Source organism: Silene latifolia, chromosome 8 (assembly GCF_048544455.1).
Source record: "Silene latifolia isolate original U9 population chromosome 8, ASM4854445v1, whole genome shotgun sequence".
In the NCBI taxonomy this organism is placed as follows: domain Eukaryota; kingdom Viridiplantae; phylum Streptophyta; class Magnoliopsida; order Caryophyllales; family Caryophyllaceae; genus Silene; species Silene latifolia.
The window spans coordinates 100,389,364-100,416,021 of NC_133533.1; the positions used below are offsets into that span (position 1 = coordinate 100,389,364).

General features: G+C 37.4%; 2 protein-coding genes across 2 annotated transcripts; one reads left to right on the forward strand and one right to left on the reverse strand.

The window, feature by feature from the left end:
• Nucleotides 1-334: 334 nt before the first annotated feature.
• LOC141595585 (ATP-dependent DNA helicase PIF1-like) lies at nt 335-694 on the reverse strand. The gene has a single exon (XM_074415552.1). It carries the CDS (start codon nt 692-694, stop codon nt 335-337), a length of 360 nt encoding a protein of 119 aa, XP_074271653.1.
• A 10,664-nt stretch (nt 695-11,358) lies between these two features.
• On the forward strand, nt 11,359-20,080 carry LOC141597125 (putative polygalacturonase). The gene is made up of 5 exons (XM_074417476.1): nt 11,359-12,012; nt 15,433-15,553; nt 18,030-18,278; nt 18,368-18,521; nt 19,364-20,080. Exons 1-5 carry the CDS (start codon nt 11,611-11,613, stop codon nt 19,887-19,889), a joined length of 1,452 nt encoding a protein of 483 aa, XP_074273577.1. The 5' UTR covers nt 11,359-11,610; the 3' UTR covers nt 19,890-20,080.
• The last annotated feature ends 6,578 nt before the right edge of the window (nt 20,081-26,658 follow it).

The following is a 26,658-nucleotide window of genomic DNA, read 5'->3' on the forward strand; positions in this document are numbered from 1 at the left end:
ATTTAGATGTCGATTTGTACAAAGCAACTAAGTACAGTTTTCGAAAACAGTTTCGAGAACTGTTCTTGTTTGATTTGCATTTCACCAAAATAACCTAAGTAGCCAAAATGTTCCTCAATAGAAATGAGCGTCTGTATCTCATGGATAGCAGTTTGTAAGACGGTTTCAAATTTAGGCCTCAACTGAATAGGTGATGCCATGTCTTTTCCCTATAACATTAAAAGAGTTACGTCATTAGTTTTGGATTGTGGATAACTTTTTTTTTTTTGATATATATATGAGTGCTCTTCTCCTCAAAATAAATGCACTGATCTATGTGACTCACCTGGCAAGGTCATCGAATCCCGGCCCTTTGCAACACTTCAAAGGACACCACATTCTTCACTAAATTGTTTGTTGTCTCAACAGCTGTTTGATGATGAAGCACCTTCAGTTCCTGAGCAGATCGAGCGCGTGATAAAGCCACATATAACTGTCCATGGGAAAAACAAGGTTTGGGTAGATATACTCCAGTGCGCTGTAACGTCTGACCTTGAGCCTTGTTAATGGTCATTGCAAAACTAAGTTTGATAGGAAACTGCTTTCTTTGGAAATTGAATGGAAATTTGGAGCTCTTAGAAGGCCCCAGGGTTATCCTTGGTAGGAATACCCGCTCACCTTTGTAAAAACCAGTAGAAATTTCGCACTCAATCATATTTGGGAAGAAACGCTTGCAAATTAAACGCGTGCCATTGCATAGCCCTGCCGCCGGATCCAAGTTCCTTAATAGTATTACTGGTGAATTTTCCTTCACAACCAGTTCATGAGGAGTCATCCCAGGGGGACAAAGAGAGTGAAGAAATTCAGCAGGATATACATTTGAATGGTCATCAATAACGTTGTCAAAGCTCTTGTAAATATGACTCTGGCCTGGGAATTTATCTATCAACATACGATTTATTGAGTCAACATCATTATTCCTTGGCGTTAATATGGCTCTCAGTAAATATGTCTGTACTGAAATTTTGGTTTTGAATTTATGGGAATACAGCATCAATCAGCAGTTGCTCTGGTTCTTTTTCGCTATGTGGTTTGATCATTAAATTATCAGGCAAATTAATTAGTCCATTCTCAGTAGTCTGTAGTTCTCCATTACCTAGCTTCATCAAGAATTCGGAGAATTCAGGATCAGCCCTAGCCCTGATGTTTTCAGTGAGGCTAAATTTGGTCAACAGTGGCCAAATAGCTGAACTTACAATGCTCGCATCTACAGCCTCTTGTTGTGTACGTCGTGGTAGAACTGGAAGCACTTGCCGAAAGTCACCACCAAAAACAATAACCTTCCCCCCAAAGGGTTCATCACTGCTGCAAACATCTCTAAATAACATATCAATTGCTTCAATATTCTGCTTTTTAGCCATTGACGCTTCATCCCAGATTATCAATGCTGCTTCCCTTAGCAAGCATGCTAAACCACTCTGTTTAGATACATCACAGTTTAATGCTTCATCTGTGTCTAGTGGTATTTTAAATCTTGAATGAGTTGTCCTCCCACATGGTAAGTTTGAAGCTGCTATACCAGAACTTGCTGTTGGCAAACATATCTTTCCCATTGACTGCACCTTTGCATATAAGGCTCCATACAAAAAGGTTTTCCCGGTACCACCTGGTCCGTCTATGAAAAAAGCACCGGGTTTCCCAGATTTAACGCATTCCATTATAGCCTTATATGCATTGCGCTGTTTTACATTGAGCTGTTTTCTGGTAGCTAATTGCAGTAGAGGTACTGGAGCATTAAGAGCATCAATGATGTCTCGCGTGCCCTGTGTTGCTACTTCCTGTGTAATATGTAAATGTTCCAAATTGAAATGTGCTAGACTCTTTCCCATCCCTTCTAAAAACTGCTCAACTTTCCCGGCTGTTAACTGTAATATTTTAGCATGGTTGCCTGGATATTGCTTTGCAAAATCCTCTGAAAGTGCCGAGTAATATTGTTCCCAAAATTCAGCTGGATTGTTGGGGCAGCTGAAAATTAGTATGGTCGCAAAAAGGCGGCGCAGGGCATTGGGCATCTCCACATTCACAGCCTCGTCCATACATTTTTCAGCTGCATTATCTTGCTCCAGTATCCCTCTTTTTAATGCGGCCTCCTGATAAGTTGCACAGCAGACACCGTTGACCGTCTTCAGTTACTCAAAAGATTTTGGTCCCCTTACATGCGCAAGCAACAATCTTAGGTAGTATCGTTCACCCTCTCCAGGTGACGCATGCACCACCCTACCAATGACTATACCACTGCCCCTTGGCTTCCAGGTTTTTTTCTTCTCTACCCAGACAAAATGCTCTGGGAACTCACTATACAAATAGCGTTCTCCTTCAGGTAATCTTGCATTAGTGTTGAAAAATTCAGTTAGCATTGTTTTCGTCCTGTGCTCGTCTGCTGCTATTGTGGCAAGCTCTTCATTTGATGCAAACCTGACCAGCTGATTATTTGGAGTATGTACTGGGAGAGGCTGTACAGGTGGGTATACGTCAAACAGGTTGAACCCAAAAATTCTCCAACCAGCTTCTGGTGGTGACATCCATCTACCAGATTGGAACCTCTGTATCTCATCAACCACCTGAGCAGCCCCCCCACTTTCCACGTTGAATAAGACCCGATCATGACCTTTATATACATATTTATATAAATACTTGACTACATTAATAGTTGAACAAACTTCAACATTCAAATGGCAGTCAAACATGGCCAACAGATAAGGGTTGTAAGGAACAACTGATCTATTATCCAATTCACCTTTTCTGACCACATTTTTTTCACCAGTATCTCGGCGCCTATATAATGGATAAGAGTCTGTTCCATTTGTAGTGAAGTCACGGAATTTTTTGGGGTAAGCTTTACTACATTCTCTTTTCCCATTTTTGGTTTGCATACAGGCGCATTTTGGGAAATCAGCGCCACATGGACCATGCATCATATGCCCTAATACAGCTGCCCTCAGATGAGGGTTTTCAGTTGACGGTATTTCTGCACACACATATTGATCGTATTTTTCTGGTGAAGTTATCTTATAACTTGGTTTCAGAATGATCAGGAAATGTGCATATATGGGGTAGTCCCGCTTCTGAAACTCTACAACATTAATCATAGCTGCTACCTCGCCAAATATTTTTTTCCCTAATTTGTTTCCTCAGCAGTATCAGTTTAGCATGGAAGATGCGTGCAATAAGATCTGGCCTGTTCTGCGCTTGCTCACCGGGTGCCAATTCCTCCTTGATCTCCGGCCAATTTGGATTACATGTTATAGTTATGAAGAGATCTGGTTTCCCATATTTCTGGACAAGGGCCATTGCATTTAAATACCGCCTTCTCATATCCCTAGCCCCCCCCAGGAATGACGGTGGTAGCACTATTCTCTTACCGACATTACATGCGCTGTTTTCACCTAGCTGTAGCGTATCAAGGATTCCTTGGTAAAGATCTGCACGAATGGTGTCCTGGTTTAATCGCAGAAAATCCAATCTCGTGTTTTCAATTTTGACGTACATGTCAACAATGAACTGTTGAAACAGCCTGCCTCCTCTAATAACCATGTTGCCTGGCCGTATCTGAAATTTGTACGCATAGTATTCTCTACACGATATGCGCTTGTCAGCTCTTGTCCGTCTCCTAGCTGCATCTGTTACATTTTAAACCAAACCTAAATATTAATAGTTGCTAACTGCCACTCTTTGAAAATGTTAATAATAATAAACTGAAACTTACTCGACACTATAGCTTGTATGAGTGATTCAGGTTCATCATTGTAAGTTTCAGATACTGGGAATGAAGAATTGGCTTCACTATCAAAGGTAGGACTTGACTGTTTTTTTAATCCTTGATGCCAACCACAATCTCCGCTAGGCAACAATAGAGGATACTGTAATGGGTCATAACACCCATAATAATGCCTAATGCTATGTGTATGTGCACCCTTTCCGTAGGCAATGATATGAGGACCTGCATTTCCCTGTATAGCTGTATTATCTGGCCAAACAACAGCAACTTCGTCAGATGTAGGTGCATTATACACACGTTGGTCATGACCTGGGTCAGTCGTAAGCACTATCCTTGTATCCTGAGTGACCTCTATCTCCTTCAAAGATCTAAAGAATTTGCCATATGGATTATCATCCATCAGGACCATAAGAAGGGTAATTATTTCTTCCTTCAAATTAGGGAACAACCCCAAACGATTTTCCCTTTCATGCTGAGCATCATAGAAGTATAACTGTAGATATCTAGGAATGCTATCCATGGGGATTAGATCCGGTAAATTATGATAAACTTGTCCCTGTGCCTTGAAAACAAATATCCCCTTCACAGTCTTTGAATCAAAACTACCCCCCAAAGAGGTGAAAGCAAAAAGGTTATTATACAACCTTGAAATTTTTTGGAAATGCAACGATACCTCATCTCTAGCAGTAAAAAGCTGTATCAGTTCTTCTGGATATTCATTAAACGCCAGTTTGATATCACCATTGCAACAACACATACCCTTTGCTTCATATTCAAATTTCTTTGCTCCACATTTTGCACAATAGGTTGGTGCTTTCAATTTGCTTGGCTCTGATGGCACTGGTGGTCCCCCCCACTGCAGCCGGCATTTCTATTCAATAGCAAAAGTCAGTTGTTCTGCACAATGACTGATTAAATACCTATATTGTTATTTATAATAAGTAAAGCATGCTATAGCCCGCAATATCATTTTTAGATGTTTATTAAGGAACATTACTCTTCTTTCTTTGGCGTTTCCGTTTGGTGCCTATTTCAGAGCTTTCTCCAGTTTGTTGTATAGGCTTTATATTTCTTCGGGAACTATAAGGTTTACTTGTACCTGAGTCTGCACCTTGCACAGCGTGACCTGTATTCCACGATGTCCCAAAAAACACTCCTGTTTATTAAGGTGCCTTACTTTTGTAGCGGTAATTATATTCATATGTTTTAATAACATACTGAAAAGCTTAAATTTATAGATTAAAATTTTTTAGGTACTTTTGTTTTGGCGCTGCTGCCGTTTCCCTGAATGCTGAGTTTCTACATTCGTTGTTGTTGGCTGTGGGATTCTCCTAGATTTATATGACTGAGTATCCGCCGGTTGCTTATCGTCTAATGCATTGGCTATATTCCGTTTCCCAGTTAAGCGCCGCCTTTTAATGGCTTTAGTGGTAATATTTGTGTTCACATCACCTGAGACATGAAACAATTATCAACTAAAGCTGGCATGTACATCAAAACCTAGGCTAATTTTCGCTATACAGGTATAGCTTACATTGATATTGCTGTTCTGATAGATCCTGTGCAGTTTGTTTTGCTCGCTAAATTTGCAACCAATTTTTGTAACTGAAATCATATCTGCGTATTTATGACATCCTGCATCGTGGACTTCGACAATGTACATGCAACCCAAACAATACTATGTTATAAATTCCATTTAATTCATATTCCAGCAAGCTATGAACCTAAAACGGTACACCAGTGTATCTGATTCCATCACAAGTTTGCTAATCAGTAAGGCAACAAAACTTAAAGTTGCCCGGCTACATTAAAGGCGCATCATACTTTGTATGTCACTAATCATGCTTGGCCAACAATAATCAACATAGTGTTCTTTCCCAATTTCTCCCTAATACAGTACAATGCAAACTACTTTAACTGATGAAAGCATCACCGAATATTAAATTAAATACTAAAATCCCTATGCTCACTTATACTTTCAGAAACATCCATCGACATGCTATACTTAAGCGATGTATGCCTATCCTTTGATCTGACGGCTTATACAGGTATATAATCAAATAATCCTGTATCACCTTCTGCATACAAAAATTTAAAGAGTAGCCATCATCAGCCATATATTCTCACAACTGCTACAGATACAATATGTTAACAGGCCCATTATTTTTTAAAGAAGAAAAATACAGGTGTACTAAACTGCCCTGGCCTTTTAGCAGGTCTCCTAGAGATTATCGGACAATATACGACACCCATATGCGTCTCTATTCTGTCTTTTTTTACTGAATTTGCTATGTAATGATCTGACATCAAAAAAGGACATTGCATAATAACATTTTACAGGGAATTTGGTATTCAGAACTTTGCTAAAACAACATCCAAATATACAGTCTAAATTTTACATTTGACCTGGTAAACTAAATCTAGGAGCCACTAAAGCAAGCACATAGGGAGTTCACACAGCTGCATTTCAGTTTTCTACCCAAATTATACACAGAGAACTTTTCAAGTCATATTCACATAAAGCATGTTTGGCCAATAATCATTCATTTTTATTCATTGCATTACAGAGCTACAGTTTTGTATCTTTCTGATTAAGCTTCCTAGAGGATTCCACAAAAGGTTACCCTAAACTCTTGAGTAACGTGCCCTCTCTTACCATCATGGCCACAAAAGATTCAAGCGTGCCTTCGACAAGGCTTATTATTTTACATACATAAGTGGTTTGCTTTTTACAGCAACCCTACAATTATTCTTAAAGCTCTAACTACTGCCTTGCAAGTTCCTTAGGCATACTGACAGTTTCCCTGACAATTGTTTCAGCAACTGCAGGTATGGTCAGGGTCCAATTTGCTGACCCTCTCTCTGATTTAACACCCCTAGCTTTTTTGGGTGGAGGAGGCAAGGATAAGTCAGACCGAACCCCATACGCTAGACCTTCAGGGGTGTGGTACCCATCTACTATAAAAATAGGAATGGATTCCAAATCAGATGGTAAGCAAATGTGCCGGTCTCTAGACAACAAATATCTCCGCCTCTAAAACCCACACTGAATCTGCGAATACTTCATCCGGTTGAAGTTAGCATCTTTCACAGAAAATCCATAAAGGGTTTGAAAATATTGGATAGCTTTCTTGGCCAAACTTTGTTTTGCCTTGTCTACAGTGTCACAGCCATCCCCAATAAAGAACCTTTCTTTGAATGCGTGGTCCGGCCAGGTTATTGTAAAACAACAAACATAGAGCCCACCTGCTTGGACTATGAAATCAACCTCATCAGCAGTCACTTGGTATGCAGCTACAACCTGTAGCCAAATGCCCCATAGATCCACGGTGATTCTCTTTGGCAGGCTAGTTGGAACCTTCACTTTCCTGTTCTTTATTAACCCGCAGTTGCTACCAGGCGAGGCGTGATCTACCGACTCTAGCGCGTTATGCTTCTCCTTAAAGAACTGACAGCAAGCCTTATACTTGTTTCTCCTTTCTAAATTGACATCTTCTAACATCACCTGCTTTTTCTGAACCAGGAAATCCACAGCCTGTTTAGCAGCCTGTTCCTCAGATTCAGCAAGGCTTAGGCCTTTTCACCTTTAAAAAAACATGTTGTAGGGCCAGGACCTCTAAGAAGCACCAAATTTGCCCTGTCCATTGCTAAATTGGCTTGGCTGTATATCGGGTCTGGCCACTGAAGCACCTTGGTTATTTCAGACAAGAGACAACGGAATGAAATCCTGAACTCCTTTTTTTCCTGATTTATTTGAAACCTTACCTGTAACAGCCACAAATTAAAGCACTACCGAGAAGTAAATGTTCCATTGCCCCAAAGAAATCCAGATCATCAAAATACCTTTTATCTCAAATTAGGCATCACCTTTTTCTATTTCTTTAAAGACATCTGACCTCGTTAATGAAGTGATCTGTTTGAGACAACAACGCACATCCCTGGCATTCTGTGTGCCAACCAAGGACTACCCATCTAGGCAGAAATCCTAATGCCTTATTCAGAAGCTTTATTATCTAGTTCTGCAATAACATAGTCTGCGCTAAACTCGCTGAACACCCAACAACGGACTATCCCTCTAAAAGGCGGCACTTTATTCCCAAAAAGATCTGAAACTAATGAATCTAAACAACGTGTACATTCACAAATTAACCAACACCACATGGTTTGATAACCAAGTGACAAACCATGTACCAAAGACCCCAACCTAAAAAACCAAGTACCTATCGTTACTATAAATTAATTTCCCAAAACTCTAGTTCTGAACGAAAATAGGCCATTACCAATAACTGCTACATTGCACTGGTCGACAATCACATGATTCCTACCTTTTTTTTGAAACCCAAAAAACATTAAACATTCAATGAACGATATCAGCATGCCATAGTTGCATAAACTACTGTTACAAACAACTAACAAACTACTCCAGTCCACCACCAAATTTTGACAACGGTCGATTCTAACAATCCACAAACAACACTGCATGAACATACTCTAACACACACCAAATATGGGACCTATACAATGTTACAAAAAATGCATCTTTGTTTCTAAACAGAGCACACAAAATAAAGTATTATACACATTGTCTCGTAAGCATCAAGTAGTACCACAGACCAAATTTTGAAATTCCAAACAAAAATGGCAGGCACTGAGATTTTTTAAACAAAAATCGCAGGCTCTGAATTTTTTGTTTGGAGGTGCCAAAAAATGTTCAGTTCCCTTTTTTTTACCTCTGAACTCAACTGCCTCCACTGCTTTCCAAATTCGTTAGCTGCATAAACACCAAAAAAATTAGCAATGTAAACAAAGAAAGAATAATTCGTGTGCCTGAGTTAAAGGCAATTTTTTACCTCAACCTTGTTCATGCACCACTGTAATTTTTCAATCTCTAGTAGTCATATATAGAGCTAAGTAGCCATTTCCCAAACCTGCATGTTACTGTTCAAACTGTGTCCTGTGATATCACCAGCCCTTACCCCCCTTACTTAATTCACATGCTTAGAAGCAAACCTCAATCAAGAGTCAATTCACCTTATATTGTTTGTTCAACTTATTATATCTACACCTTACCTTAAGTACAGCCTAAGCCACACTCCACTGTAATGAAACATAGCAATTAGAAAACAAGTAGGCATATAATAATAAGAATCAAGTACAATCCTACTAACTATTTCCGTCTCAACCCTTACTTTTATGGCATTTCTAATCAACTACTAAGCTAATACTCTATCAAGGGTCACCTCACCTTACATTAGTTGCCATAGTATATTAGCAAAAGGTACAGCCTAACCTCAACCCCACCCTAATCAACCATAACACTTTCACAAATAAAGAAGTACAATCACAGAAGTTAGACATATCTCATCCCAAATCTTTCTGACATTTCTACTCAACTACTAAGCTAAACACTCTTCCCTTGCTAAACTACACAGTGAACCATACTCCCTACCACTAGTCATTAGCTTTCCCCAAAATTTCACGCATGATCATTCACTCTAACCCACAGTCACACTCTAAACTGTCAACTTTAATTTTTATTATACTTAGAAATCCGCATTCCTAAATGACCGTTTAAACGCATGTCTTAATTGTTATACGTAAACAAAATCGTACTTAGATTATCCCGCGTCTTTAAAACATACAACCAAATGCGTTTTACCCGTGAATAAACAAGCTGAAATTAAAAGTAACAAACTCAGAATAGATTAAATATAAACTATAATTACTGGAAATCGGTCATACAAATCCATTATAGAAACACAATAAAATTACACCACTAAATTAAGAGCAACAAAAACCAACACGATTAAGATTTTACTCAAAAATTCAAATTTACAACGACATAGACAGTATTTCGTAAATTAAACACCTCCTTTTTGCACATTGCTGCTAAATAGGAACAGTCATAATCTCACTTATAAAGAAATACCAATACCATTAAGATTATATCTGTAAATTAAACGAGTCTTCTTTGCAAATCGCTATTTAGAAGTAAACTTAAATATTCGTCAGTGAATTAACCCTTTTTTTTTAAAAAAAAAGGATCCATTGAATGCTGCTTATACAATGTGGTATTGCTAATCTGTTGGATAAAAACATAGTTTGGGCCGAATGGTAAAAGGCCGCAATCTCGCAAATCATTTGGAAGTATTCAACAGAGAAACAATTCCAGCAATCCGAAAAAAAGGCCCAACAAAACCAAATAACTAAGCCCAACCCAAGAAGTGGTACTATTCATTGGGGAAGTTACTATTCATTAGTGAATAGTAACTTGGTGTATGCATATTTAAGGTAAGGTGTAGATATAAAGAAATACCAATACCATTAAGATTATATCTGTAAATTAAACGAGTCTTCTTTGCAAATCGCTATTTAGAAGTAAACTTAAATATTCGTCAGTGAATTAACCCTTTTTTTTTAAAAAAAAAAGGATCCATTGAATGCTGCTTATACAATGTGGTATTGCTAATCTGTTGGATAAAAACATAGTTTGGGCCGAATGGTAAAAGGCCGCAATCTCGCAAATCATTTGGAAGTATTCAACAGAGAAACAATTCCAGCAATCTGAAAAAAAGGCCCAACAAAACCAAATAACTAAGCCTAACCCAAGAAGTGGTACTATTCATTGGGGAAGTTACTATTCATTAGTGAATAGTAACTTGGTGTATGCATATTTAAGGTAAGGTGTAGATATAAAGAAATACCAATACCATTAAGATTATATCTGTAAATTAAACGAGTCTTCTTTGCAAATCGCTATTTAGAAGTAAACTTAAATATTTCGGTGAATTAACCCTTTTTTTAAAAAAAAGGATCCATTGAATCTCGCTTATACAATGTGGTATTGCTAATCATTGGATAAAAACATAGTTTGGGCCGAATGGTAAAAGGCCGCAATCTCGCAAATCATTTGGAAGTATTCAACAGAGAAACAATTCCAGCAATCCGAAAAAAAGGCCCAACAAAACCAAATAACTAAGCCCAACCCAAGAAGTGGTACTATTCATTGGGGAAGTTACTATTCATTAGTGAATAGTAACTTGGTGTATGCATATTTAAGGTAAGGTGTAGATTAACAAATCTAACCATAGAGATGGAAGTAGGCTGTGTCGGGCCGTGCTCGTGCCTGGAGGAGAAAATGGTATGGTCCAGCCGTCCAGGCCCATGGAAGTGGGCTCCGTGTCGTGTCGTGCCATGCCAGTCAAATGAAAATGGCGGTCTAGGCACGAATGCACGACTCATGCATGATGTGCCGTGCTTAAGCGTGCCTTATCAATTCCTTCACTTTAACTCAATTTCTTTGTATTTTGAGCGTGTTGTGCCCAGGTTTGTCGTCCCATGTCAGTCAAATGAAAATGACAACCTAAACACAGCCCATAGCGTGTCGTGTCGTGTTAGACCGTGCCAATTCCATGATGTGCTAAACTTGGGTGTGTCAAGCGTCAATTCAACAACCCGCATGCCAACTTCTACTTTTAATACTTTTTTAATCCGCTCCTTAATATCCGTGTAAAAATCAAAGTTGCAAAGTGGAGTTGAATGGAGGGAGTATCTCTCTATCTATCCAACATCTTAACCAACTGCAAACTGCAAAGTAATCTAATCAACTTTTCCTTAATCATCACTAATCAGTAATCACTGATCACTGATTCCACCATCCTCCCTTCCAAATCACTCCAACAAATTCATCACCACCTGATTTTGATTCTGACATCTCTCCTTCTCCTTACTAATCCCAATCTCCTCACCTAAATCACTCTTAACCTCAATGATCCTTCTCAACTCCTTCATCCCTCTTCACACCCCTCAAAAATTCCACTAAAACCCCACTTAAAAACTTGCAAAAATTCTCAATGTTTAATCAACAAAGAGTTGAATTAAAGAAATGGGCAGTCACATTATTATCAAATCACAAAACCCTTTTCATAGTTTTATGGATCCTTGGATTTGGATCAGTCTTCATGTGGCAAAGGGACAATCTTGATAGTTTGCTTCTTTTCAGGAGAGTTCCAGTGAGGTACATTCCTAAGTTAAGGCCAATTGCATTCAATTTTACGGATTTCGGGGCGGTAGGCGATGGCGTAACTGATAATACTGGGTCGTTTGAGAGGGCTATTTCTGCTATTGCTAAGTTTGCTAAAAAGGGTGGTGCTCAGCTTAATATACCACCTGGGGTTTGGCTTACTTGCCCTTTTAATCTGACTAGTCATCTCACTTTGTTCCTTTCTGAAGGTGCTGTTATACTTGCTGTTAATGTGAGTTTTGTTTATTTCTCTCTTTAAAATTACTGATTTAGTTTTAATACTGTTGAATCTGCATTTTGCATTGCCATCTTTGATGTTGAATTATTTGTTTTGTGTACATGGGTTCGAGTAGAGTTAATGTTTGTATTCAGTGGCGCAACCAGAATTTGAATTTCAGGGTCAAACCAGTGATGCAGTGATTGCTCGGGGAAGTAACTGCCCCTGCTAGCCCCCTCGTTTCGCCACTGTTTGTGTCTGTGGATTGCTACCTTTGATGTTCAATAATGGCTTTTGTTTATGATGCATAATATATTAGTACTATCTTAGTAAGAGTACTTTGTATTCATGTTCACTTATTCTTCAGTTCATTGGTTTGTTAAGTACTGGTTTTGTATGAAATGGAGGATGTGGTATGGTTTAAATTTCCTAGGAAGATCTTACTTTCTTGATTGTTAAGCAATAATTAAGGAGTTTGTTTCAGTTGCTTGTGAGAAAAAAAAAAAAGTTATCTTTCGAACAAAGACACGACTTTTCTGTGTAGTGAATATGACCCACTAAATAAAATGCTGTCCTATTTTAGAGATTAAGTTTGGTGCCTCGTCTCAGATGCTGAGGCCTTGTCTCAGTTGTTGCCCCGTCTCATTTTTTTTATGTAGAGGTGTAAAAATCATGTTCCGATTTCTCTTGCTTGATTATTCATCTCATGTAAGAGACTTCATCTAATGTAAATCCTTGATAGTGATAGCATTGAGGGTTGTTATTTGTTTCTTGGTGGGGTGAATGAATGGGGTAAGTGTTTGAGTGGGTGCTTGATTGAAGGTAGGTTAGATTCTCTATATTGAATGAGCAAGATAGAACTTGAAGTCATTTTTCGACTAAATTAAGTGTCTCAAAAGAGTCAAGGACTAAGCTTAGTTGGAGCTGTTTGAATGAAAAAAGTGTAAACTTTGCTGACAATGGGAGTCAGAGCTTAGTAAATTACTTCGATACATGGATGCGAAATAGGATGTTAATGAAATTCCTGCTACCAATCATGGCTTCTCTTACTTTGGTAGGGTCTTGTTTTAAGATCTACGTGACTAAGTCCCGTTGAGTATATGACTACCCTAAGTCCCTAACCACCCATTGTGTATCTAACTATCTTAACTCCTAAACCTACTGAAGCTTTGCAATTAAGCTTCTGTTGTATTATGACTCGTAAAATGGCCCAGTGAAGTTTCCTTGAAGTGTTCACCTTTCGGGATGATTTCGTTACAAGAGGATTTAAAATGAAAGCAGTAGAGTTGTTCTTTTAATTTATTTTCAAACAATCCATCTGATGGCTGGTCGACAAAATAGTGGGATGACAATGAATTTTGTGCACAAGTTTTGTTGAAAATTTCCTTTTGGATTCCTACGGAAGTGCTCATCTACTTGATTTTAGTTGTTCTGCTTCTTTCTTATTTATTACAAATACCAATTAATAACCACCTATGAAGGGGCTACAAGTGGTACTGAAATCAAGGAGTAAAATTACATGTCTGATGGTAGAGCTCCATTACAATGAATCAATAGGAACAAATATCGTCACCATTCCTTGATTAGGAAATTTGCACCAAAAACTCTGAAATAGTAGAGATAGAGGAGTTGAGTTGCATTTACATGTGTCTAAACACTGGAGTACAGTAGTACTGGAATTTTGACCAAAGAAATATTCGTGAAGAAAATAGTTCAGGTAGATCTCCTGTAATTTTAGTTTTAAGTTTGAAGTAATCCATCAGGACTCAAGTGAGCCTAGTTTATGCGCAAAAAACTTGTTTCGTGTTACTTTGGTACTATTCTAACGTAATATTAGAGCTAGAGATTCTACAACAAAACAGTACACGTATGTTTCTGGTGTTTGATCAAAGGATATTGAACTTTCAGTTTAAGCAACATATGTAGTGCTAAGATTACATCGAGACTCATTACTATTTTGCTTCCTCTTATTTTGAATTGTTTCCCCATTTCCTTTTTTTCATTGGGGGTCGGTGAATTAATTTCCCTATCTTCTTTTTAAATAAGTTTGTATGTGTAAATGGCCAACATTAGGCCTGATACTAAATGACATTTACGAAAGTATGTTAAGTAATCTACCCAAGTAATAACCATATCCACTTACAAACTTACCTAATCGGTAATCCCCTACATTAATCCAATAATCCTTACTCTCTCCCTTCCGTAGTCCCTAGTCTCCCGTTACGCAACTGCAGATTAACAGTCCCCAATATCCCGATGTGTACTTCCTCCTATTTATTGACGCCTCTAGTCGTTGCCGACATCTCAAACCACCAAGTGACCAAACCCTAACCAATCACCTTCCTGAATCTCCATCCTCTACCTGAATCATCAGGAAACCTTCCCATACCGACCATCCTCCTCTTCGGCTCTTCCTCTTCTCTATAAAGTATAAACTCGCCCCCTTCCCTCTTTACTCCGTATTCTCTCTTGCTGCGACGCCCTAGGTAGCACCGAAATGCACACGGACATGGACACCAAACGGAGATGGCATTCCATGAAATGTGGGACACAGGACATGTTTTATAAATTTAATAAACTATATATTGTATAGCTGTAAAAGTACAGTACTACTACAGATATATTTTTCAAAAGTATTTTATAGTATTAAATTTTAGATAAAAATTCAAATTATATAGTACTCCCTCCATTCAATGAATTTCATACATTTGTTTACTATATGTGAAATATATTTTAATCAAATGTTTGGAATTCATTTGAAAGAGAGAGTATATGCTAATTAATTAAAACCTTATGGTTAGATTAATAATAAGCCATATCCCAACATATACAGAAAATATGTCATGTATAAGCATGGTTTTAGCATTAAAAGGTGTCCCCGAGTTGAAGTGTATTATGCAGAGTTGAAGTGTCCCCGAGTTTCTGGAGTATACAAACTCTAAAAATATTAATAAAAAATTAGACACGGTTTACTAAGTGACCGACACATATTTCCAAGATTCGTGCAAGCGCCACGATGTCGGACACGCTAGATAGAAGTGTTCGTGATTCCTAGCGACCCCCGTTGTGAAGCAAAAATGCAAAAGTGCATCAGGGTAGTTGTTGAGACATACCATGTGCATGAGACGCACTCAACCACTCAGTGCACACTACAATTTAATTTCAATAACGTTTTCTAATGCTTTGCTCGCTTATTACTCGTGTGTTGGTCTATAAGACCCCTTTTGTTTACTGTGTTAGATATATTGTCAGGATTTGTCCCCGAATATACTGTATTGTATTTTTGTTAGCGGTGCTATATGTAATACTCCGTATCTTTCTTAAAAGTATTACTTTCTTGATTTCATATAATATTTATTCGTTCAGTTGATTGTTGTTCTCTGGATGTTGCACTTTGCCATTAATTTCATGAAAACCACTGTTACTGAATTGCAGGATGAGAAGAAGTGGCCTCTCATGCCACCGCTACCATCATATGGATATGGAAGAGAGCATAATGGGCCTCGATATGGTAGTCTAATCCACGGTCAGCATCTCAGAGATGTTGTAATAACTGGTAATGATATTTTACTTTTAAGCGGTATTCTTTTTGGTAAGCTCCATTGAATTATACAAAAGTATCCGTTTTTTCCTTCCGTACATGACATGAGTGCAAGGAATCTAGCTGCAATTTCTATTATCAGCTGTTAATCAGCATGTAGTGTGCTTGCCATTAATTTCATACTCCAAAAGAGATGGAGGAATGGCATATAAGTATATAACAACTGTAAGAACTAGTGTTGTGCTAGTGAAAGGGAAACAGAAGTGATAGCGGAGGGGAACAGAGGGAAATGTTCCAAAAAAAAAAAAGGTATGGTTGAGGTGAGAGGAGAAAAATGCAAATATAGTAAAATGACAAGTGATAATTTGGGTGGTATTCCAAATTCGGTGTGGGTTTCAATTTATTGAGTTTTGATTGTTTTGTCTATTTGTGTAGATTTAAGATTTTCTTTCAATTCAGTATACATCAACAGGGAGCCACTGTCTCACACGCATTTGGGTTTAACATAAAAAAGAGTTTTTTCGCTTCAAAGATTACGCGTGAAACTGTGTAAGCGATTGAATGGTCTTTTGGTTTATGGAGTGAATGTTGGCCCTTACTATATGAAATCTTTTCATAAGCGGTATGTTATTTATTTAAGAAACAGTAATCTTTATGTTCTATATATTCACAAATTATGATGTTTAGAAGAGTTGTTTGCCTATGGGGTAGGAATCCCTAGATTTAATGGCAGAAGGAAATGTACATACTACCTAACCGGAACACGGGTAGAAGTGTAGAACCCTATGCACTGATTTACATGTATAAAATTTGAGATTGTTTTTTATTACAATAGGAGAATAGGTTTTTTTCGTTTTCAAATTAAGGTTAGGTATGAACAAAGGGATATTATGTTTGAATGTTTGATTATGTATCTCTATTTTGGTATGCTTACTACTACTATCTATTTTGCTATCAGTTTGCATAATGTACAATATTTGTTATGCGTTGGTTTACATAAACAAGATACAAGAGTCTTTTAAAGGTGGCTAGAATAACAAATCAGTTTTTTTAAAGGTAATTAAAATAACAAATCAGTTTTTAAAATCAAGCTAATCTAGGGTTCGAGTGTATTATAAGGAATTTGATGTTCTATTATGAAGAAGTATGAAACTATACAATAGCTCGCCAGTGGTAGGAGGTAATGTTGCTGTTGTATCTTGGAACTTTAAACACACTGCAATATTTAATAATTTGTTCAATATACGATCTTGGTAATTTTGTTACTCTGTTCTGTTTACGTATGACCGATGCCTCTAAAGTGGCTCTTGCCAAGGTAGATTAGGAGAGCTCGTGTGGCTTTAGACTACATAGCCTTGCCCTCAGTAGTTATCACAATCAAAGGTGTAATCTTGAATATAAGGGAAGAAGTGATCAAGTAACAAAAATATTTTAGTCTGTGTGGATTTCACCATGTATTAGTTGCATGTGCAGAAAAGGTTTGATTGTGCACTGCATGTGAATGACACTTGATGAAATAGTGTGACTAAATCTCATTCTGTTTGTTATTTAGAAGTAGCATATGACTCTGTTTGAAGTTTGAACTATCGGGATGTCACATTATATTAATTATTATCCCTTTCCGACATAGTAAATGTGAGGAACACCTTTAAATGTAGTGCAGTTAATTAATAAAGCATATTTGATCAAATGTAGATGCCTTATTATCTATGTTCCCGAGTGGCTGTCAAAATGAATAGGGTTTGAAGGCGGCAAAAAAGTCTCGAGGACTGGAGAATGAATCAGATTTGATGAGTGATTACCAATGAGCAGTTCCAGGCTACCGAATGACTTGCGAGTCAGAGAAAAAAACTGGCATTGGTGAAGACCCCCTTAGATGCCTACTTTTGCCACTTGATGCGCACAAATTACTATAGTAGATGGTAGAATAAAAAAATATCGCCTGCTTGAATGGAAGATCTCTTAACTGTGACACTGATTAAAGGTATCAATGCTGAAGGGATAGTGGATATCTCTTGTGGGAGATCAAACATGGGAACCTGAGAATGTGGGATTGTTGACTGAATTATTCCGTTGAACATCTTGGGCGGTCCGTCATGGTAAGGTAGAACCACCAAATTGGTCACACTTAGATTAGCTTTTTTGCTCCCCTTGGCTCTTAGGCTGATTGTGCTGTTTGGGTACAAAACTGCCTTCTTGAGTAAAGTTGGATAACCAGGAACCGTATATAAAAGTGTGGCAGTCTAATTATTTGGTTAGTCGACTGCCTTATGTGATCTAATTGGCTCTGCTTGAAATGTTTGGTGCGTTACTGATCATCAATCTTAAAGTCGGTGGATCTTCTTGCTTTTCCGATCACTAGAGACGTCTGCTTGCAATTCAGAATTGCTGTTACCATATGCATCAAGTTGAATTTTCTAATTGAATATGATTTTGCTCGCAAAGGGAATACCACCATTACTATCTTTCTAAACTATATCCATGCTCACAGGGCACAACGGTACAATAGACGGACAAGGAGAAACATGGTGGAAGAAGTATAGACAAAAGCTTCTCAATCACACTAGAGGCCCTCTTGTACAGATCATGTGGTCAAGGGATATTGTTATTACCAACATTACTTTACGTAATTCGCCGTTTTGGACACTTCATCCTTATGACTGCAAGAACGTGACAATCCAGAATGTCACCATTTTGGCTCCTGTGATCGGAGCTCCAAACACTGATGGTATAGATCCTGGTAAGATTTGTTTAAGTAAAATACTTGTAGTATCGCCTAAAATAATTTTGTTTGACCTTTGACTTACTGACTTTGCTGATCATAAACAGATTCTTGCGAAGATATGGTGATTGAGGACTGTTACATCAGCGTGGGAGATGACGGGATAGCAATAAAGAGTGGTTGGGATCAATATGGTATTTCTTATGGTCGCCCTTCTACAAACATCCTTATCCGCAATCTTGTTGTTCGCTCCATGGTCAGGTGAGTCAACTAGTCAACGTTCACCATCAGTTGGGAAATGATTTCCTTCCTCCATCCCAAATTTGTAATCCCATTTGACTTTGGTGGTCAACCGATGTCAATTTATCCATTAATTGCTACAAATATATAGAGATAAAAATTGCATAATTTGTCATGTGTGATTTGTCAAAACTTCAATTTTCATATTTATTTTAAAAAGTTACAACTCTTGCACGTTGTGACAAAATATCGTTCAAAATCAACGTTGTATACCTGTATGACCACCAAAGTCAAATGGAGAAAACGAATTTGGGTTGGAGGGAGTAACATTGAAAATCTCACATGAATAACCGGGTTGTGACGTTCATAAGCTCCATGTTAGTTGATTAGTTTCATTAATTTTACTATCCGATCAGGCCACTGAATTATGTTTTCCCGGAGCCGTATTTGACTCATTGCTCTTTCTTTAAAAACTAAGCTTTCCAAATTGGACTGACTTAGTGACTTTTCCTGTCTTGCTATATGGTTGTGTGACTCAGATTTTTGTGTAGATGCATTTATTTATGCTGCCACTTAAAAAATTTTAGATACATTAACATCATAATCATAAAGCATTTGGTAGATTTTAGTACTCTTGTCGAAGATATGGGTCTTCCGAAAACATTTCTGTGCCTAATCCCTCGCCTTGCCTTAAGCGAGAGCCACACTATGGTTGAGTCTATTTGAAATTTTGAATAACAAAAACTTAAATCAGACGGTCTTGTAGAATGGGGAATACACACAACTACACAAGTATTTGGGTTTGTGTTATTGGTGAGACCGTCTCATACAAGACTTGCTAATTTTGAACGACTTTGACACAGTGCTGGCGTATCAATAGGGAGTGAAATGTCTGGAGGTGTCTCAAATATCACCATTGAGAATGTCCTTGTATGGAGCTCCAGAAGAGCAGTCCGCATCAAGACCGCCCCTGGAAGGGGCGGATACGTACGAGATGTAACCTATCGAAATCTGACATTCGACGAGGTTCGGGTCGGGATCGTCATCAAGACGGATTACAATGAACACCCTGACCAAGGATACGATCCCAAAGCACGTCCAAGTATCGAAGACATAAGCTTTACATCGGTCTATGGCCAAGGAGTTCGGGTCCCTGTAAGAATCCATGGAAGCGAGGAAATTCCGATAAAAAACATTACCTTCAGGGACATGTCGGTCGGAATTACATACAAGAAAAAACACATCTTTCAATGTGCTTATGTACAGGGCCGTGTGATTGGGACCATATTCCCGGCTCCATGTGAGAATCTTGATCTTTACGACGAAAATGGAAAACTTGTAAGGGCCTCTAATTCACAGAATATTACAGATATAGATTATAACATTTGAAGAATCCGTCAGATTGCCCTTGATCTTGTTCAACAAAAGTCCAATCTCTTTTTTTCAGGATCTCATTCTTTTCATTACCCTTTTAGGATTTGCTGTTTCACAGGTATGTAAATAGAGAGAGTTACAGATAATGTACACAATGGCTTGTTGAAAAGAATTTAATGAAAAGTTTTGTTCAGGTTTTTCACAAATTCTTGTACGAGACGGTTTTATTAAACTTTAGGGTTACGAGATTGACCTCATTTTAGTTTGCATTTTGAACATGAAAGTCATCCGTGAACAACTGGGCATTGAATAAGTTTTAAGATTAACCACGTCGTGAGATTTTAAAAGACGGTTTTACATTAATATTGTGATAATCAAATTTGTTGCTTATCTTCACAAGTGAGCTTTAGATCAGTCTTACTCTATTTAGGGTAGCCATAAATCCACGGATGGAATGTATTGCCCCACTGGATTTATAAGCATTCTGTCTAAAATATCTTTTTTTTCTATGCAATAAGTTCAGTTGGTGGGCCATATGTAAGGACAAACCATGGAAATGCATTTATAAATCCCGTGCTTCAGTACTTTTCACCCGCGAATACATAGCTACCCTATTTAATAGTCAGTCACTGATAAAACATTTGATTTAACTCCAACAAGCCAATTTAGAAAACTAGATTTGAAAATAAATGAAATTGTTTGCATAAGAACAAAATACATTTAGGGGGGTGTTTGGTTGGCTCTCTTGGAATGGATTGGAATGGATTTGCTCCATTCTAATGTTTGGTTGGAGTCTTTTGGAATAGAGTTAGATACCCAATGGATTCTAACTTCATTCCATCCCCCTAGAATCTCATACCCAACTCCCACCCTTGGTATCAAACTCCATTCCACCCTTTTACAATTTTAAGATGAACCAAACAAGTTTATGAAGGAATGGATTTAGAACCCCATACCATTATGGATTCATATTCCAATCCATTCCATTCCATGCTATTGAACCAAACGCCCCCTTAAAAGATTTTTGTCAAATGGATCAGCAACTTGTCCACCATCCATAAATGAAATTCAAATCACTGATAGAGACATACCTTTGAAAATATGGTGGATAACACAAATTCTTGTTTAAGATGGACTTTATTTATCTTAATTTTAAAATGGGTCAAATATATCATCATGGGATAAAAAAACAAAAGCAGAATACAATAGCAAAAGGTAAAAAATTTGTCCTATACTTATATGAGATGATATTTAATCCGTCTTAAGCTTAAGACGAACAGCCGGAGGTTTATTATTAAGGCTCAAAACAACTAGCTAGTCTTGCTTGTGACGGGCTAATCTCGTCACAAGCTTGTGACCTCTCATAAAAAGAGAGAGGGGATAAAGTGAGGTACCCCTCATATGCTTCTCACTCACCTCTCAATGGATATTTTGTGAGAGGAAACGGTATCCGTTATAAATGAGAATTTGTGCAAAACAACAGCCAACAAGGTTTAAAAAACGTCTCCAACAACTAATTTGAATAAAGTTTGGGTAAATTGAAATTAGTTAGACAAATATAATGAATGGTTCTTACCTTGAGTTTGTCAATAAAAACTTTAAAAATAAAGTTTTTTTCATTGTGAATGTCCTTGAGTTTGTCAAAAGAAGAACTAAATTCTTTTTTAAGAACCAAGTTCTTTGATTTCAATAAATTAACGGTTTTTTTATCTATCTTCATTAAAAGATAGGATAAACACAAAAAGAAAGAATTAATGATGTTTTTTTTGTAAAGTGATAAGATATTGCAATTTCCCATAAAAAAATCATTAATTTTTCCTTTTTTTATCCATCTTAATGAGTGATGATGATAAAAACCCATAAACTAAATATTGTGATAGAGATAAGAAAAATTAATAATGAGTCCTAATTAAGAACAAAATAAAAGTTCTCCCATTAAAGGAAAAAGTTCTTAAACTTAGAAGATGGTGAAAAATGACTTGGTACTCCCATTGCACTTGCTCTTAAAATTAAATTCGATCACATTAACTACAAATAACAAACGGAAACAAAAATAAAGAAAGTGTGAATCTTACTTCGGTAATCATAAATACAGTCTTAAGAGCTGTATTTAAGAACTAAATTACTTCTCAAAATGGAATTAAATTAGGAATTTAAGACACATTTACGCGTAAATTGATATCATTATTATTTGATTTAAGGTTTTCATTCCTTTTTTAGTACCTTAAATACAGCTCTAAGGGCTATATTTATCATTTCCCATATTATTACGATAAAACGTTTTTGGTAAAGAAGAGTAAACTTGATTATGGGACAGAAAGGGTAATAATATGAGTCACGAGAAGACAAAGAAGAATCACGAGATGGAGTAGTTAAACCACGTTAATCAGCCCGCCCGAACCAACAGATGAGATGAATCCACGTGTCCACAGATAGATACGGATGCGGTGCATGTGAGTCCTACCTACTTTTTTGCGCTGCTTCCTTATTTCAATTTTTATCACTATTTATTCTCCCACGCGGAAACAATTCCCCCACATGCACTGCTTACGTGTCTTCTTCTTATTGGCTACGAACAACGTGTATTTGCCGTTTTACTTGTGGGTCCCATACTCATTTCAAGTTGAGTCATTCAATTGTTTTCTGAAACGTTTTTTTTCCCGGGAGATTTTTGAATTGTCCTTTTAACTTTCTACAAACGTTACTCTTTAGGTCGATGTTTAGTCTACCCCTAGTTAATCTAATCGATTTACCACAATTGTTTATCGTAATTCGTACTCTATTTATTTAACTTTTATCACTTCATTTCAATATAATAATACTCCTTATATATATTGGCAAAGCGCGGGATAAAAACTATTGAGATATGAGCGAATTTAATTCCTTGGTATTGATGATGATAAAGGAGATGAATTACTTTTGACACGTTAATGAATAAGATGAGATTAATGTAAAGATGTATGTTATAGATTAAATTAGAAACATACATTTACATTAATAATACTCCCTCCTATTCACTATATTCTTCCCTATTTCCTTATTCGGATTATTCGGGTTTTCTTCCCTATTTCTTTTTTTGGGTTGATTTGTGTGGTCCAAATTAAATTCATGTGGGGTAGTGTGTTTTGTGTGGTCCAAATTCACTTTCTTATTTCTTGTGCAAAAAGGAAAGGGGGAGAATATAGTGAATAGGAGGGAGTATATTACATGTAACATATTTATGTTACATAGGTTTATTAGGGTGAGTTTTTCTATATAAGAAAGATCTTATATGTGTTGTAAGTGTGTGGGAGATGCAGCCTCAACAATAATATAGTGTGAAGTGTCTTCACTAGTGAGAGGGTGGTAGTCACCACAAAAAGAGAGTTGTGTGGGATTTCAGCCCGACCCTTAGAGTGAGATGTGTGCTCGGGGTCCTTGGATGGTTTATTGTATGAAGGTTTGTCAAGTTGTCCTTAAACTTGTATTTATGAGATGATAATATATTATGGATGAGATGGTGGACGTAGGCATTTGCCGAACCACGTAAAAATCGTGTTCTTGCATCTTTTTTCCTTCTTTATGTGTGAGCGCTAATTTTCCCCAACAAAGACTGAATGGGTTCAATATAGCACTCCTCACATTTATTGGAGAAGTGAGGTAATAAAAGATTAAATAGAGGGAGTACTATAAGATTATTTTCGTAACTTTTAAATTGTTGAGGTCCGAAATTCGGCTCCGTTATTTAGTAAATGAGTTGATTTCATAACAAAATTACTAAGCTCACTACTTAGTTATACAGCTAATTAACTCAATAGCATTCTATTTAAACCTGGTAAAATTAACCTGATTCAAATAACCCGATCTGAGTAAACCTACATTTGACCAAATACCCAAATTGAGGATCCGAGCGTGACCCGTCATCCAAATTGACCGGATCAGTATGACCCTACCAAATGTTCATTGCTAAAAACTACGAGTAGTCATTATTCACAAATATACGAATAATAATACACCCGAAAATAACTCGATCCGACCCAATCGATCTCGAATTCTTGCAAACTCAAAAATGACCTGGACCGAACTGAACATGTCCAAACAATACCCGGTTGACCTGCTTGTCGGTCTAATTCTAATGAGCTCAATAACTTTCCCAAAACACCAAGTTACTTCCATATGCTTACAGACAAAAAAAAAACAGGTTTTTTTTTCCGTATACCACGGTACATACAGTGGTACTCTCCATTTTTTATTGTCATAACAGATATATTTAACTTATGAAAAAGCATTTTATATTATACGGAGTATAATGTTCTTACACTAAAATAACTCGTTATTTGCAATTTTGGCCTTTGGATGAACTCAGAGGAGCTTTCGAAAAAGAGATTTGTAGGCTTGATTTTTCTTTTGAACTAGGGAGGTGAGTTACTAGGTAATGTACCAGCCAATCGTATCTTTGTAGTTACTCCTTAGTTATTTATTCAATTTCATGAAATAATATTCAATCTAATATGTTTGTGATATGTACTAAAATCTATTTAACAGTCTATAAAATACTTAATTTATCTCAAGTATTTATTTATTTTATTTTTATTTTGTTTTAGCAGTATTTTAATTAAACGCAAACAAAAAATTGAGACGGAATAAATAAACTTATGCTTTATATATAAGGATATTTTAGTACAGAATTTGGATCAATGCCTTCAAAGCCACAAAATAAAAATTGAAGTACTTAAGCCCACATCATTTATTAGTTAGTCTTGCTGAAAACGAGTCGGAGCAAATGATGGGTAATGTCACTCACAAAACGGATAGGGGGGACAAGGTGGGGCACCCCCATGTGCTTTCCTCTCTCCTCTATTTGAGTCATTTGTGAGAGGAAATGGTATATGTCACTCCAAAGTGACAGATACGTCTCGTCTTCAATGAGATTTTGTGATCATTTATAAGTTAGTTATAATTTAGGTCCTTTTTATTGGCGTTTAATTCTGGAATTGAAGTATGTTTTGCCAAATATAGGCCAAACACACAGCGTGCGAATTGTTTAATCAATAAGTCTTGCTGAAGACGGATCGGAGCAAGTGACAGGTAATATTATTCATAAAACGGATATGGGGGATAACTGATAAGGTGGGGGTACCCCCATGTACTTCCCTCTCTCCTCTATTTGGGTCATTTGTGAAAAGAAATGGTATCCGTCACTTAATACGTCTCGTCTTCAATGAGATTTTGTGTTGTTTAATAGTAAAACACTAGTTGACGGAACTCCGTGAGTAAAAGCAGTGGGCAACGTTGGGAAAAGGGGAGCAGGGCCCACACGAAATTTCTAGTGGCGTAATAAATAAATTAAATTAAATAAAAACAAAATACAGGGAAAGTCGTAGGTAGGACCCACTAACGTAACTGCCACTGCCAGGTACTGTGTATACTGTATTTATTAATGAATAATTTATTATACTTGAGATAAAAACAACACGTGCTTGAATTACCAACCCGACCAACCAACACTACTCCTCCTTATCCCGCTTTTGCCGCGTACACAGTTTTGCAATACTGCCTCTTTTCACGCATTTGCTTTAAGCACAAAATCTCAATTTAGATGGATAGAATACCCATTTAAAGTTCTAAACGAGTTAAATATGTCACCATTTTTATAATAAGTTAAACAATAAGTGGGATGGTGGAGGTTATCTTATTATGAAAGTGTTAACATATTTAACTCGTCTACATCTTTAAACGGATATATCCGTCTATACCATCTGTAAGATTTATGCTTTGAATATGTGTTTACTTTTATTGAATAAGCGAGTATATATACGATTACAATGTACCGGGTTATGGAATATACAATCTAGGTTAAATCTAAGCTAAACCTTATGTGCAAGAAACATATCACAAGCTAAGGAAAGGTAGCTAACAATTTCCTAAATACATTATTTACGAGATATGGAAATTGATACGGGAATATCTTTAACACGCTCCCGCAAGACAGTCGGTCTAAGAGTGAGACCTGTCTTGGAGACCAATGTGAGAAAACGGGCACGAGCCAAAGGCTTTGTGAGAACGTCAGCAATTTGATCGGAGCCATTCATATGTTGCACACGAAGGGTACCTTGTTGAACTTGCTCACGAACAAAGTGAAATGATAGTGCGAGATGCTTCATACGGGAGTGAAAAATTGGGTTAGCCGAGTAATGCGACGCACCCAAATTGTCATAATAAATGGTTGGTGTGTGCGGAAGAGACACACCCAATTCGGATAACGAGCACACGACCAAAGTATTTGTTTGTAGTGTCGGAGACGGCTTTAAATTCAGCTTGATCGTGGATCGGAGACGGCTCGTTGCTTACGAGAGACCGAGAAACCGGGTTCGAACCAAGAAAAACAATGTAACCACCTGTAGAGACATAGTCATTCATGTCGCCCCCCAAGTCCGCATCACAGTAGGCGTGAAGAACAGACGGAGAGGAGCGATTTAAGCGAATGCCATGATGAATAGTACCCTTGAGGTACCGAAGTAATCGTTTCAATGCAGTCCAATGGGACTCAGTCGGATGCGTAAGAAATTGTGCAAGCTTATTAACAGTAAATGAGATGTCAGGCCTGGTGAGGGACAAATATTGAGGACTGCCCACCAAGGCACGGTATTTCGATTCATCTTGAATAGGGAGTTCCAGATGACGAAGAAGCAAGGTCTCCGTGGACATCGGGGTAGTGACAGGACGACAATCTTCCATGTTGTATTTAATTAGAATATCAGAAATATATTTCGATTGATTAAGGTGCAAACCTCGTTGCGTCGGA